General features: G+C 40.9%; 1 protein-coding gene across 1 annotated transcript; it reads right to left on the bottom strand.

The window, feature by feature from the left end:
• Positions 1–298: 298 nt before the first annotated feature.
• On the bottom strand, positions 299–14389 carry LOC115175516 (26S proteasome complex subunit SEM1). The gene is made up of 3 exons (XM_029734800.1): positions 14237–14389; positions 7874–7967; positions 299–583 (listed from the first exon to the last, which is right to left on the bottom strand). The coding sequence occupies exons 1-3, from the start codon at positions 14310–14312 to the stop codon at positions 541–543; spliced, it is 213 nt and encodes a 70-aa protein (XP_029590660.1). The 5' UTR covers positions 14313–14389; the 3' UTR covers positions 299–540.
• Between the last annotated feature and the right edge of the window lie 1377 nt (positions 14390–15766).

The raw sequence follows: 15766 nt of genomic DNA, 5'->3' as shown, positions 1-15766 counted from the left end.
GCAACATTCATATTGTGGATTAAAATGGATGTGGAGTGTGTCACACAGTCCAATAATTACTGGACCATTAAAAACGTAGGTTAAGTGTTGCGCTGGCAGTAAAGCTACGTTTCAAATCAATGGCTCTAACAAAAAGTGGTATTTAAACGGATGTTAAACCCAAGCCGTGGACACAAAGTGGTCTTTATAGTAAAACAAAACATTGGAAAATATGGATTTATATTAAAACTGTAACTGACCAGCTGTTTTATGCCCAAAGAGATGGAAAATGTGCATAAATAAAGAGTATGTCAACGGGTACGTGAACCACCTTTAATGTTTACATAACTCTTACATTATCTGAATCAATGCTGATCAGTAGAACAATGAAAACATCCAAAGGGGGACATTTTCAAACACTTTACGCATGTGAAGGTTTTTTGGGAAAAAAAAGGAGCGAGTTTAGTTAAACATCCTCCATCGTAAGTGTGAAGTTATAACATTCAGAACATCAAAGTCCATCCATATCTAATCCCAGCAGCTGTGTCCACTAGGCAGCTACTACGACGTCTCCATCTTGGAACCATGTTTCTCCAGTTCCGCTCTACGGGGAGAGAGAGAGAGAGAGAGAACAAAAAGGACCAGTCAATTGAGATGATTACAAAGGGTTCGTTCCAAATGACACCTTTTTCCTTATCTAGTGCACTACTTTTTACCAGAGCCCTATGGGAAGAGTGGGTGCTGTGGTCTTAAGTTGTGCACTATATAGGGAATAGTGTGCCATTTGAGACACATCCAAGCAGTCCAATGGTTAAAGCACAAGTGTCCTTCTATGTTGATTGAGAAAAGCATTATGAAATCCAACTGAAGAAATATCCTCCAGACAGCTACAGATTTATAAGGAAGTAGATCTACTTGTACAAGGCTAAATGCTTAAAACATAAATCATGTCATCAACCATGTCTTCTATAAATGTCTTATTAGCAGCCATCAAAGGTTTGAATGCCCTATTGTCTGAAGGATACTAAAAAAAATGTGTACAGACTGGCCACTTCAAGTCAATACACTAGTTGATTATTCAACAAGCGTAGCCTATGCATGCAAATGCATAGAATATATATTACTGACAATAAAGCACACATTGTAGACTGTCCGTATCATTCAAAGCCTGCATAATCATTTACAAATGACATGCAATAATGCTGACTAATGTCTCCCTATGTAAGAAAAGAGACACAACCAAGATGAACGGCTGAAAGCAGCGGGTGAAAACAGTACCCAGACAACAGAAAGCCCCACTCACAAGAAAAGACTTCCAGGATTGTGGTGCATTCGGATGCGTCTCGGGATCTCCTAGCTCTCAGTTGGTGAACTCGGAAAGACGTCTGACAACTGTTCAACCAATTAGCTTGAATTTAGCTAGACAATAAAGCTTGCAAGCATTGCTAATAGCCTAATCGTTCAGTTGGCTTGCTTACTTTGCACAATAAGTCAAACAAAATATTGTATGTAAACTAACAGGGCTATATTATGAAGATTGTAAATTGCTTTGTTTTATCATCTTTTGGTTGGAAAGGTGAAAGGTCAGGTAGCCCACTTGGAACACAGACTTAGGAGGGTAATTCTAGTGGTCATTTCTGACTTTGAAACTCGGGTCTCTACGATAGCATTCGAATGAACCACTATTCCACGAAGATTCCATCAACTCAAGGGTCAATGCTTTATAGATGGCCGCACTAAACCAAATGATCACCACTGTGGGAGAAATTAAAAGCATTTATTGAGCATAAAAAAAAAACTAGGCCAATATGTGTAGCTATAAGACAATTTTTAAGAAAGCTGCATAGTGCCCATTGCTTGAATCTCCTAATAACTGACACGTTATCTGTGTTTGTTATTATTACCAAATAGTACACTCAGGCGGAGTCTAAAGCCTGATTAAATTTGCTGTGCCTAAACAATCAGCATGACAATTTTGACTGTTTTAGTTAGAGGTCGAACGATTAATTGGAATGGCCGATTAATTAGTGCCGATTTCAAGTTTTCATAACAATCTGTATTTTTGACAACCGATTTGCCGATTTTATTTTTATTTAAATTTTTGTATATTTTTATAATATTTTTTAACTAGGCAAGTCAGTTAAGAACACATTCTTATTTTCAATGACGGCCTAGGAACGGTGGGTTAACTGCCTTGTTCAGGGGCAGAACGACAGATTTTTACCTTGTCAGCTCGGGGATTCAATCTTGCAACCTTACGGTTAACTAGTCCAACGCTCTAACCACCTGCTTTACATTGCACTCCACGAGAAGCCTGCATGTTACGCAAATGCAGTAAGAAGCCAAGGTAAGTTGCTAGCTAGCATTAAACTTATCTTATAAAAAAACCATCAATCAATCATAATCACTAGTTAACTACACATGGTTGATGATATTACTAGTTTATCTAGCCTGTCCTGCGTTGCATATAATCGACGCGGTGCGCATTCGCGAAAAAGGACTGTCGTTGCTCCAACGGGTACCTAACCATAAACATCAATGTCTTTCTTAAAATCAATACACAAGTACATATTTTTAAACCTGCATATTTAGTTAATATTGCCTGCTAACATGAATTTCTTTTAACTAGGGAAAATGTGTCACCTCTGCAACAGAGTCAGGGTATATGCAGCAGTTTGGGCCGCCTGACTCGTTGCAAACTGTGCGAATACTATTTCTTCCTAACAAAGACAGCCAACTTCGCCAAACGGGGGATGATTTAACAAAAGCGCATTTGCGAAAAAAGCACAATCGTTGCACGAATGTACCAAACCATAAACATCAATGCCTTTCTTAAAATCAATACACAGAAGTATATATTTTTAAACCTGCATATTTAGCTAAAAGAAATCCAGGTTAGCAGGCAATATTAACCAGGTGAAATTGTGTCAGTTCTCTTGCGTTCATTGCACGCAGAGTTAGGGTATATGCAACAGTTTGGGCCGCCTGGCTTGTTGCGAACTAATTTGCCAGAATTTTACGTAATTATGACATAACATTGAAGGTTGTGCAATGTAACAGGAATATTTAGACTTAGGGATGCCACCTGTTAGATAAAATACGGAACGGTTCCGTATTTCACTGAAAAAAATAAACCTTTTGTTTTTGAGATGATAGTTTCCGGATTCGACCATATTAATGACCTAAGGCTCGTATTTCTGTGTGTTTATTATATTATAATTAAGTCTATGATTTGATAGAGCAGTCTGACTGAGCGGTGGTAGGCAGCAGCAGGCTCGTAAGCATTCATTCAAACAGCACTTTCGTGCATTTTGCCAGCAGCACTTCGCAATTCTTCAAGCATTGCGCTGTTTATGACTTCAAGCCTATCAACTCCCAAGATTAGGCTGGTGTAACCGATGTGAAATGGCTAGCTAGTTAGCCGGGTGTGCGCTAATAGCGTTTCAAACTTCACTCGCTCAGACTTGGAGCAGTTGTTTCCCTTGCTCTGCATGGGTAACGCTGCTTCGAGGGTGGCTGTTGTCGATGTGTTCCTGGTTTGAGCCCAGGTAGGAGCGAGGAGAGGGACGGAAGCTATACTGTTACACTGGCAATACTAAAGTGCCTATAAGAACATCCAATAGGCAAAGGTATATGAAATACAAATCGTATAGAGAGAAATAGTCCTATAATTCCTATAATAACTACAACCTAAAACTTCTTACCTGGGAATATTGAAGATGTTAAAAGGAACCACCAGCTTTCATATGTTCTCATGTTCTGAGCAAGGAACTTAAACGTTAGCTTTTTGACATGGCACATATTGCACTTTTACTTTCTTCTCCAACACTTTGTTTTTGCATTATTTAAACCAAATTGAACGTTTCATTATTTATTTGAGGCTAAATTGATAGTATTTATGTATTATATTAAGTTAAAATAAGTGTTCATTCAGTATTGTTGTAACTGTCATTATTACAAAAAAAGAATAAATAAAGAAAACAAAATCGGCCGATTAATCGGTATCGGCCTTTTGGGTCCTCCAATAATCGGTATCGGTGTTGAAAAATCATAAATCGGTCGACCTCTAGTTTTAGTTACCATTTAGCCATTTCCCCTTTGTCAAATCTTATAGCCCTACTCAAAGATCAAAGCATCACATCCCTTTAACTGAGGGCTTCATCTTATTTCTAGGGGCGTGAAGCTGAGTGGGGCACAATGATTTGTCATAAGTAAAAGGTGATAGGTGTAGCTAGCTGGCTACTAGCGCTTCGCCTACAGCTGGCCATGTGAACTACAATTCCGACGCTGTGTTAGAAAGGTCAATAATCATTGCTGGCAAAATGGTTTTCGAAATCTATGTCCCTTATCTTACAAATCAGCGAGAAAGAATGTTTCCAATAAATAAAAGATAGTGCTAGCTAACGTTACAGTAAGTTTTGAACAGATCAATACTGTGTGTGCCTCCAGTTGACAAACTACACTTCCTCCCCAGTTAGCTTACACACAGGTGTTCAAAGCACGCTAGACAGCTAATTAGCACAGGTGGCTGCCTCAGTCTTCTGTAAATAAACCATGTGACATGGAGAGATGGCCATGTCGGAACACTAACCCTATAAAGTAGGGTGTCCAATCAAAAACGCATCTTTTGAATAATGGGTAGAATTATACATTAATTGTGTAGATCAGGGCTGTCCAACCCTGTTCCTGGAGAGCTACCATCCTGTAGGTTCTCACTTCAACCCTGTTCCTGGAGAGCTACCATCCTGTAGGTTCTCACTCCAACCCTGTTCCTGGAGAGCTACCATCCTGTAGGTTCTCACTCCAACCCTGTTCCTGGAGAGCTACCATCCTGTAGCTTCTCACTCCAACCCTGTTCCTGGAGAGCTACCATCCTGTAGGTTCTCACTCCAACCCTGTTCCTGGAGAGCTACCATCCTGTAGGTTCTCACTCCAACCCTGTTCCTGGAGAGCTACCATCCTGTAGGTTCTCACTCCAACCCTGTTCCTGGAGAGCTACCATCCTGTAGGTTCTCACTCCAACCCTGTTCCTGGAGAGCTACCATCCTGTAGGTTCTCACTCCAACCCTGTTCCTGGAGAGCTACCATCCTGTAGGTACTCACTCCAACCCTGTTCCTGGAGAGCTACCATCCTGTAGGTACTCACTCCAACCCTGTTCCTGGAGAGCTACCATCCTGTAGGTTCTCACTCCAACCCTGTTCCTGAAGAGCTACCATCCTGTAGGTTTTCACTCCAACCCTCATCTAGCGCAACTTATTATAATAATTAGCCGCTTGAAAAGCTGAATCAGGTTGGTTACAACTGGGGTCGGAGTGAAAACCTACAGGATGGTAACTCTCCAGGAACAGGGTTGGACAGCCCTGGTGTAGATAATCCTCAAAGAAAACCAACGGTCCAAACCTCATGTCTCATCTGTTCCAAAAAAAATATTGAGTTTTTACCCTTGTAGGATAGTAAAAATTAGAGCAACAATCAATAGAGGCCAGAGAAGATAAAAAAACGTGGTCATAAAAATCAGGAAGATAGCATCGTGTAAGCTTGGCTGAATGCTGTGTGAGAATGAAGGCTACCTGACAGGCTTATCATTGAACTCATCTTCTCAAATGTAGAGGATATAAAACAATATAGAGGTAAGATAGATTGAGACATGACATGTAGTATGTTCATATTTTAGTACACGCTGTTCATATCAATGCAAAGTTACTGTTCTTGTTCAAAGATTTAAAAAAAATATTTTACAAAAGCAAGCATCTCTCTGAACTGTCAACAGAGCACTGAGTGTACCCCCAAGCTTTTTTTTTTCAAAGCCTTTTACATTCAATTCTGATCGTGTCATTCAAATGTAGCTATTTTCAACCAGCAGAAGCAACTTGGAAGACACGACCACAAATCCTCAAAAGTTGCTGGGATAAAGCTTCCGCTCTGTCAGAGCTCAGTGCTTATTATCAGATGTATTAGGTTAGAAATCAGACTTTTTGGATATGATGTTAATGATATGTTAGAGAAAGACCCCACTGAATGAATCATGACATGAAGAATTATATTTGTCTTGGTAAAATGTAACATAAGGAAATTAAATCACCAAAGTGCGTTTTCACCTACTCCGGGCAGAGTGGGTGAACACTACATAAAAATGTGTAAATTTAACTTAATTTTAAAAATTATTATATATTTTTGTATTATTACTACTACTCGCTGATATGAAAGATAAACTCAGCAAAAAAAAAGAAACATCCCTTTTTCTGGACTCTGTCTTTCAAAGATAATTCGTAAAAATCCAAATAACTTCACAGATCATCATTGTAAAGGGTTTAAACACTGTTTCCCATGCTTGTTCAATGAACCATAAACAATTAATGAACATGCACCTGTGGAACGTTCGTTAAGACACTAACAGCTTACAGACGGTAGGCAATTAAGGTCACAGTTATGAAAACTTAGGACACTGAAGAGGCCTTTCTACTGTCTCTGAAAAACACCAAAAGAAAGATGCCCAGGGTCCCTGCTCATCTGCGTGAACGTGCCTTAGGCATGCTGCAAGGAGGCATGAAGGCTGCAGATGTGGCCAGGGCAATGAATTGCAATGTCCGTACTGTGAGATGCCTAAGACAGCACTACAGGGAGACAGGACGGACAGCTGATCGTCCTCGCAGTGGCAGACCATGTGTAACAACACCTGCACAGGATTGGTACATCCGAACATCACACCTGCGGGACAGGTACAGGATGGCAACAACAACAGCCCGAGTTACACCAGGAATACACAACCTCTCCATCAGTGCTCAGAATGTCCGCAATAGGCTGAGAGAGGCTGGACTGAGGGCTTGTAGGCCTGTTGTAAGACAGGTCCTCACCAGACACAACCGGCAACAACGTTGCCTATCGGCACAAGCCCACCGTCGCTGGACCAGACAGGACTGGCAAAAAGTGCTCTTCACTGGGGTGATGGTCGGATTCGCGTTTGTCGTCAAAGTAATGAGCGTTACACCGAGGCCTGTACTCTGGAGCGGGATCGATTTGGAGGTGAAGGGTCCATCATGGTCAGGGGCGGTGTGTAACAGCATCATTGGACTGAGCTTGTTGTCATTGCAGGCAATCACAACACTGTGCGTTACAGGGAAGACATTCTCCTCCCTCATGTGGTACCCTTCCTGCAGACTCATCCTGACATGACCCTCCAGCATGACAACGCCACCAGCCATACTGCTCGTTCTGTGCGTGATTTCCTGCAAGACAGGAATGTCAGTGTCTGCCATGGCAAGCGAAGAGTCTGGATCTCAATCCCATTGAGCACGTCTCGGACCTGTTGGATCGGAGGGTGAGGGCTTGGGCCATTCCGCCCAGAAATGTCTGGGAACTTCCAGGTGCCTTGGTGGAAGAGTGGGGTAACAGCTCACTGCAAGAACTGGCAAATCTGGTGCAGTCCATGAGGATGAGATGAACTGCAGTACTTAATGCAGCTGGTGGCCACACCAGATAAGGACTGTTACTTTTGACCCCCTCTTTGTTCAGAAACACATTATTACATTTCTGTTAGTCACATGTCTGTGGAACTTGTTCAGTTTATGTCTCAGTTGTTGAATCTTATGTTCACACAAATATTTACACATGTTAAATTTGCTGAAAATAAAAGCAGTTGAAAGTGAGAGGACATTTCTTTTTTTGCTGAGTTTATGTTCCTTATGTTTCCAAAACCCTGCCGCAAGCGATGCGCGTCAATGTTTAGTCCAAGCATTGGGGCGATGTGTCTCCCGTGAAGAAGATAGTGAAAAATCTGTTGATGTCACCTTGAGCAAGGCACTTAACCCTAATCGCTCCTGTAAATCGCTCTGGATTAGAGCGTTTGCTAAATAATAATACAAATGTAAATATATGAATGGTGTGTCTGGCTACCGGAGTTGATTAGAGAAGTCGTCCTCTACGTTGTCATCATCCCAGTTGTCTTCCCACACGTGGGCATCTTCATCCTCATCCAGACCCGTCCAATCTGAACACAGACAAATACAATGAAGACAAATTATGAAACAACGTTAGCTAGCTAACAAGTAACTCTAAACTCCACATTAAGGACGATAACTAGAATAAAAAATTGTTTTATTCTAATTCAAGTGAACATGAGCGTTCACACTGCAATGATAACTACAGAAAGAGTGGAGAACGATAACGAGAGCCATCGTTTGGATCACTTTCAGAGTGATCTTTTCCCTATCCCTCCGACGAGAAAACATTGATTACCACTTCAATAAAACGTTAAGGCAGAGCGTACAGTGAACTTGCCTAAATAACTGTGCATATGTGAGCATATTGGTGGCCACATTAATTATAGGACGACTTTGGAGAATGATGTCGACAAACAGCGCATGAGAATTCCATATTTTCCGATGGTAGGCCCATCTGTTAACGCCTATACATCCTGACAAAATAGACACTATGACTGGCACGCTAATGTACCTTTCTGGCTTCTAACTTAGGCTACATATCTTTTGTCTGTCTTCATGGTTCCCTTTTGCAATTACGTGACTGGCCTCTCCGGGGCCTCTCAGCTATAGCCATTCCTCTTCGCTCTTATAATCCCAGGAAAAGCTAGACTACAAGCTTGTTGTACACTTAATTCAAGCATTTTATTTACCATTACTAGCCTATCGACGAGAGATACCAGCTTGCTTAATGTAAAATATGAGCGTTTGAAAGGAGAGAGAGCGTGCGCAATGGGGTGATCAAAATACACCATAAGTGACTCGTTTCAGGAAAGTAGGCGTATGTCGTGAGTCACTACTTCACAGGAGAGTCATTTGATCAAAATGCATTTTTGAGCAGAAATGCCTTCTGGAACATGTGAACTTTCATGTGCCTTAATAACAGACGTGTATGCCATCTGTAAATACGAATACAATTGTTAAATTACGAGCCTAGTTGGTTTAGCCACATTAAGACATCAACCTTAGCCATGATTGGTTGAGATAATGAGTGAGCTGGACATGTCGAGAGATGAGTTTGGATTGGTCTGCCATATAGCACTGTCTATTTGAGCAGGTAAGTATGTGTTGGTGATCCTGTCTAATGCATTATTTTTTGTAATGTATCGCATAGTAGAATGCTCCATTTTCTGGAGGACCGAGTTTTGAAATCAGTGAATTAGAGTATGGAATTAAAGTATGATGGCTAAGGAGAAAACACCTGTCTCCGGATTACATCTTCAAACTAAGGGCAACCATGGCATCCGTGACAGGGAGAAGCGTCCAGCCATGATGTATACGGGTAAGATAATGTAGCTAGCTAGACTTTCAGATATTACACGTTTCTAATTTTGACCAAAAGTAATTTTCATTTCAAGTTAACCTGTTAGGGCTAGGGGGCAGTATTTACACGGCCGGATAAAAAACGTACCCGATTTAATCTGGTTACTACTCCTGCCCAGTAACTAGAATATGCATATAATTATTGGCTTTGGATAGAAAACACCCTAAAGTTTCTAAAACTGTTTGAATGGTGTCTGTGAGTATAACAGAACTCATATGGCAGGCAAAAACCTGAGAAGGTTTCATGCAGGAAGTGGCCTGTCTGACAAGGAGTCGTTCTTCTTGTCTCTGTTTATTGAAGAGTGGGGATCTTAGCTGTAACGTGACACTTCCTACGGCTTCCATAGGCTCTCAAAGCCCGGGAAAAAGCTGAACGATGACGAGGCAGCCCCAGGCTGAAACACATAATCGCCTTTGCCAAGTGGCCGATAAGAGGACAAAGGAATTAGGCGCGTGCCCGAGTTGACCCCGTGCTGTATTTTCTTTCGGCTGTTTACCTAATTGCAGATTCCCGGTCGGAATATTATCGCTTTTTTATGAGATAAATGGCATAAAAATTGATTTTAAACAGCGGTTGACATGCTTCGAAGTACGGTAATGAAATATTTAGAAATCTTTTGTCACGAAATGCGCCGTGCGCGTGACCGTTATTTACCATTGGGATAGTGTCTTGAACGCACGAACAAAACGCCGCTGATGGAACATAACTATGGATTATTTTGGACCAAACCTACATTTGTTATTGAAGTAGAAGTCCTGGGAGTGCATTCTGACGAAGAACAGGAAAGGTAATCAAACTTTTCTAATAGTAAATCTGACTTTGGTGAGTGCTAAACTTGCTGGGTGTCTAAATAGCTAGCCCTGTGATGCCGGGCTATCTACTTAGAATATTGCAAAATGTGCTTTCACCGAAAAGCTATTTTAAAATCGGACATATTGAGTGCATAGAGGAGTTCTGTATCTATAATTCTTAAAACAATTCTTATGCTTTTTGTGAACGTTTATCGTGAGTAATTTAGTAAATTCATCGGAAGTTTGCGGGGGGGTATGCTAGTTCTGAACGTCACATGCTAATGTAAAAAGCTGTTTTTTGATATAAATATGAACTTGATTGAACAAAACATGCATTTATTGTATAACATAATGTCCTAGGTGTGTCATCTGATGAAGATCATCAAAGGTTAGTGCTGCATTTAGCTGTCTTCTGGGTTTTTGTGACATTATATGCTAGCTTGAAAAATGGGTGTCTGATTATTTCTGGCTGGGTACTCTGCTGACATAATCTAATGTTTTGCTTTCGTTGTAAAGCCTTTTTGAAATCGGAAAGTGGGGTTAGATTAACGAGAGTCTTGTCTTTAAATAGCTGTAAAATAGTCATATGTTTGAGAAATTGAAGTAATAGCATTTCTAAGGTATTTGAAAATCGCGCCACAGGATTCAACTGGCTGTTACGTAGGTGGGACGATTTGGTGCCACCTGCCCTAGAGAGGTTAACCTCTCTGGCGCATGTGGGACGAACTCGTCCCACCTACGTAACAGCCACTGAAATCCAGTGGCGCGATTTTTGAATCGTTTGAAATACTATTACTTCAATTTCTCAAACATATGACTATTTTACAGCTATTTAAAGACAAGACTCTCGTTAATCTAACCACACTGTCCGATTTCAAAAAGGCTTTACAACGAAAGCAAAACATTAGATTATGTCAGCAGAGTGCCCAGCTAGAAATAATCAGACACCCATTTTTCAAGCTAGCATATCATGTCACATAAACCCAAACCACAGCTAAATGCAGCACTAACCTTTTATGATCTTCATCAGATGACACACCTAGGACATTGTGTTATACAATACATGCATGTCTGTTCAATCAAGTTCATATTTATATCAAAAAACAGCTTTTTACATTAGCATGTGACGTTCAGAAAAAGCATAACCCCCGCAAACTTCCGGGGAATTTACTAACAGTTTGCTAAATTACTCACGATAAACGTTCACAAAAAGCATAACAATTATTTTAAGAATTATAGATACATTACTCCTCTATGCACTCGATATGTCCGATTTTAAAATAGCTTTTCGGATGAAGCACATTTTGCAATAATCTAAGTACATAGCCCGGCATCACAGGGCTAGCTATTTAGACACCCACCCAGGTCAGCCTCCACCAAAATCACATTTCCTATAAGAAAAATTTTCTTACCTTGCTTGTTCTTCGTCAGAATACACTGCCAGGACTTCTACTTCAATAACAAATGTAGGTTTGGTCCCAAATAATCCATCGTTATATCCAAACAGCGACGTTTTGTTCGTGAGTTCTAGACACTATCAGAATGCTACATCACGGTCTGGCGCATTGGCGTGACAAAAAATGTCTAAATATTCCATTACCGTACTTCGAAGCATGTCAACCGCTGTTTAAAACCAATTTTTATGCCATTTATCTCGTAGAAAAGCGATAATATTCCGACCGGGAATATGCAATGAGCCTAAACAGCCGAATTAAATTTCTCCTCAGGAGCGAATCGTGCACGCGCCTCATTCAAAGGTCCTCTGATCCGCCACTTACCAAAGGCGATAATGTGTTTCAGCCTGAGGCTGCCTCGTCAACCTTCAGGTATTTCCCGGGTTCTGAGAGCCTATCGGAGCCCTGGGAATTGTCACGTTACAGCTAAGATCCTTACTTTTCAATAAACAGATGCAAGACGCACGACTCCTTGTCAGACAGGGTACTTCCTGCATGAAACCTTGTCAGGTTTTTGCCTGCCATAGGAGTTCTGTTATACTCACAGACACCATTCAAACAGTTTTAGAAACTTTAGGGTGTTTTCTATCCAAACCTGAACAATAATATGCATATTCTAGCTTCTGAGTTGGTGTAGGAGGCAGTTAAAAATGGGCACATATTTTTTCCAAAATTGTCAATACTGCCCCCTAGCCCAAACAGGTTAAACGTTAGCTTTCTTACATGGCAAATAATGCACTTTTACTTTCTTCTCCAACACTTTGTTTTTGCATTATTTAAACCAAATTGAACATGAGATGAGTGGGGCTAAAGTTTAAGAGGGCGTGAACGATGCTGAATGGGTGTAGACAGTAGAGCTCTCCAGTAGGTACCAAAACATTCAAAGGCCATTTTCTCAAAAGTGTGGTTACAACTCTATCAACTTTCAAAGCAGAATTACTTTCCCATAGTTCTTCAAATGTGTATGATATACCATTTTGTAGCCGTCTCTGCTTTTATCCAACGTAAAAAAGACAATTTCAAATGTTGCTACAAAAGACTGAATCAAGGCGGTCGGTCACATCTGAGCAGCCTGCTAATGTACCTTTCTGTAAGGTGTAAAGTGTCGAGAATAGACCCATAACTGATCCCAACGGTTGCATGATCAGGCCTAGGCTGTATGCAGTTATTTCAGCATGAAGCATTCAAAACAGGACATTTGCGGTTTATTCAAATTAGACTACATCACTGCAGTTCACAGCCCTAGACAATAGTAGTGTACTCACTTGATAACAATGACACATTCCTCATTGCACTGTGTTGTTGTAGCCTAGGTGCAGCGGTCTAAGGCACTGTATCCCAGTGCAAGAGGTGTCACTGCAGTCCCTGGTTCGATTCCAGGCTGTATCACAGCCGGCCGTGATTGGGAGTCCCATAGAGCGGCGCACAATTGGCCCAGTAATGTCCGGGTTTGGCCGGTGTAGGCCGTCATTGTAAATAAGAATTTGTTCTTAACTGACTTGCCTAGTAAATAAAGGTCAAATAAAAAATTGTCTTGTCTAAAAACGTTGGCCTAATCATGTTAACTTTTACTTACACTGACAAATATTTATAGCCCTAATATTTAACTAATGCTTGGCCTAATGTAGCAAGTATTTAGCTTCTTACTTCAACAACACATCTCTAGCCTCTCTTCCAGCTGTTCTCATGCGCAATATAGGCTACGCAAGACTACCCGCTATTCCTTTTCACGCGAAATCCCAGAAAAAGCTATAGGACATTTATTTGTATACTTATTTTTGTTTAATGCTAGGCATTTGTGGAGTGAAGCAGGCTTGCTCTTGTTAATTGCTGAATGTAAAATAGGCCAAATGAACATTCGGGGAAAGTTAAATAGTGTGAGTGTTGGTGTGATCACTTTGGCCAGTGATAACATTGCTGCACCGAGAAAAAGAAGATCCAAACGAATTGACAATTTACCAACCACTTCAGCAACGAGGCATGATGTAAAAGATACCCGGGATAAACAGCGATTATTGTTGAATTGTTAGATATAAATATGAGTTTCTTATTTTTTATTAGGCATACATGTACATTGAAGTATTATTTGCAGTTGTCCCACCCTGAAGCAGTGAATGGCCTGCAGTATGATGCGTTGATCAGTTGACTGACAGATGTACAGTAGAACAATAAACGGTCTGCTGTTGTGGAGCCCCCCCCCAACGTTTAGGTTATAGTTATTTATAGTTATGTATATTTTATCGTTAAAGTTATCAAACTTGGTGTGGATGGCCCTTTACTCAACTAGATACTACACTAGCTAGTGTTGTCTAAGTAACGTAGCTAGCTAGCTACAGTAACTAACGTTAATTAACGCTAGCTGTCTTTTAGCTAAATGCTGCGCGTTGTTGTTTACATTACAGATAACGTTAGTTAACTAATGTTTAACTATATAAAAAGTTTCCACCAGTGCAATCGCTAATTAGCTAACGTTATAAGTTCAATCAGGTGAATAATACAATTCAAAGTCATAAAAGTATCTAGCTAGTGTGCTAGCAGCGGCTGGCTAGCTAGCTAGATACTTTTACTTCATTCAATGTTGTTAACATAGCTTGCTAAGCTAGCTGAGTCACTGTCGGGCCCGGTCTTGCCACTAAAAGTAGTCACTAAATGAGACAATTCAGTAAAAAACGGGTGAACAATAGTAACGTATGGAAATATAATGAATTTACCCTCGGCTGGGAATTCTTCAAACTCATCGTCCTCCTCTAATAATCCCAAATCCACAGTCTGTTTCTTGTCTGACATGTTTGCTATCTTTTCGTTGCGCGTCGCTGTGCTGACGGATCGGATTTCCAGCGAGGGTAGTTATGGGATAGTGGTGGTAGTGCGCATTGGCAGAGAGTGTTCCGCAAACACAATGAAGCCGTCCACATCACCTACGCTCCACTGACTGAAGCCAGGGTCTTCTTCTTCTTTGACTGAAGCCAGAGTCAGTGCTATCCGGAATCCTTGGGACGTTCCTAACCTTAAACCTTACCCTAACAATTACCTTACCCTAACCCTAACCCTTATACATTTAAACTTCAATGGAGTAGGGACCTCCCAAGGATTCCGGATTCGGACCCTGAAGCCAGCCAGGTATGTTGATGTTGGAATGTTTTTTGTATTCGTAAAAAAATATATACATTTTTTTTTTTAACATTAATAATATATAGGTACCTATATATATATATATTATAATAGGCTACAACTACATAATTGGCTACAACTACATTTAAAATCTTCCATCATAAATCTCTTCATTTATGTCAGCACATAATCACACTCAAATCCTTCCTATTTAAAACACAAAACCCTCCACAGTCATTCGGTCCCACAAAACTTACAGAGAAATCCCGCAAATTTAAGTCAAGATTTTTCATTGAGGAACAAATGTGCATTATGATCCTTGTGGCCTGTTTAAATAATGAACCAGCAGCCACAGCTTAGTATGTAGTTTAGATGAGAGCACATCTACCACAAAACCACATGCACCACAATGAAAATTGCCCTTGCAGCTGTCACTATGCTGACAGAGGGTGAACCTCAACATAGGCTCTGCTTACTTGTTCTATTTTCACATTATTTTGTAATCATCCTAAACCCTTAAACATGATGACAATGCCACAACATTAGAGGGGAATAGAGGGAGAGAGAACAGAACAAGGAAAAGAAGAAGCCAATACTGTACTACACAACAAATTGGAGGAAATACTTTCATCATGTTAAATTTGATGTGAGAATTCTTAACGTTTGATGTGAGTATAGTGTATAGGAATTGGGGAATAACAATGGAAACTTGGTATAGAATAGCTCAGATAATACAGTAGGATGATCACTCCTCTGATCCCAGCTAGACTATAGAAGCTTGGGGAGATTGTGTAGTAGTGTCTTGCAGAAGCATACCTGAGACTGCAGTTACACTGTGGCGCCTGGAGTCTCCCAGATATTGGACTGAGGGAGGGAAAGAGAGGGAGGGCGGGATGGGGGAATAAAGGGTAAGACAGCAGGGCTGCCTGGCCAGAGTCAGACCGACTCCCAGACTTTCTTCTCTCTGTGTCGCGTCTCTGAGAATGCATGCCTTTCATACACCCCTTCAGGACAGGCTGGCTGGGCCACCAAGTCCTCACCTCACAGAGACAGAGGAGTTTGACTCCAACCTTGCCTGCCCAGCCAGTCTGGCATTCTGTCTCTGTCGCTGCCTGGACCTTTATCACGGC

This window comes from Salmo trutta, chromosome 36 (genome assembly GCF_901001165.1).
Source record: "Salmo trutta chromosome 36, fSalTru1.1, whole genome shotgun sequence".
In the NCBI taxonomy this organism is placed as follows: Eukaryota; Metazoa; Chordata; class Actinopteri; order Salmoniformes; family Salmonidae; genus Salmo; species Salmo trutta.
This window is presented reverse-complemented; position numbering and strand designations above follow the sequence as displayed.

Bases quoted from the DNA above. Each gene is read 5' to 3' on its own strand.
- LOC115175516 (XM_029734800.1), bottom strand. From the start codon at position 14,312: ATGTCAGACAAGAAACAGACTGTGGATTTGGGATTATTAGAGGAGGAC. The intron at 7,968-14,236 runs GTAAATTCATTA...GTCTGTGTTCAG, and splicing joins TGAAGAATTCCCAGCCGAGG to ATTGGACGGGTCTGGATGAG. The intron at 584-7,873 runs GTAGCCAGACAC...CTCTCCCCGTAG, and splicing joins GACTTCTCTAATCAACTCCG to AGCGGAACTGGAGAAACATG.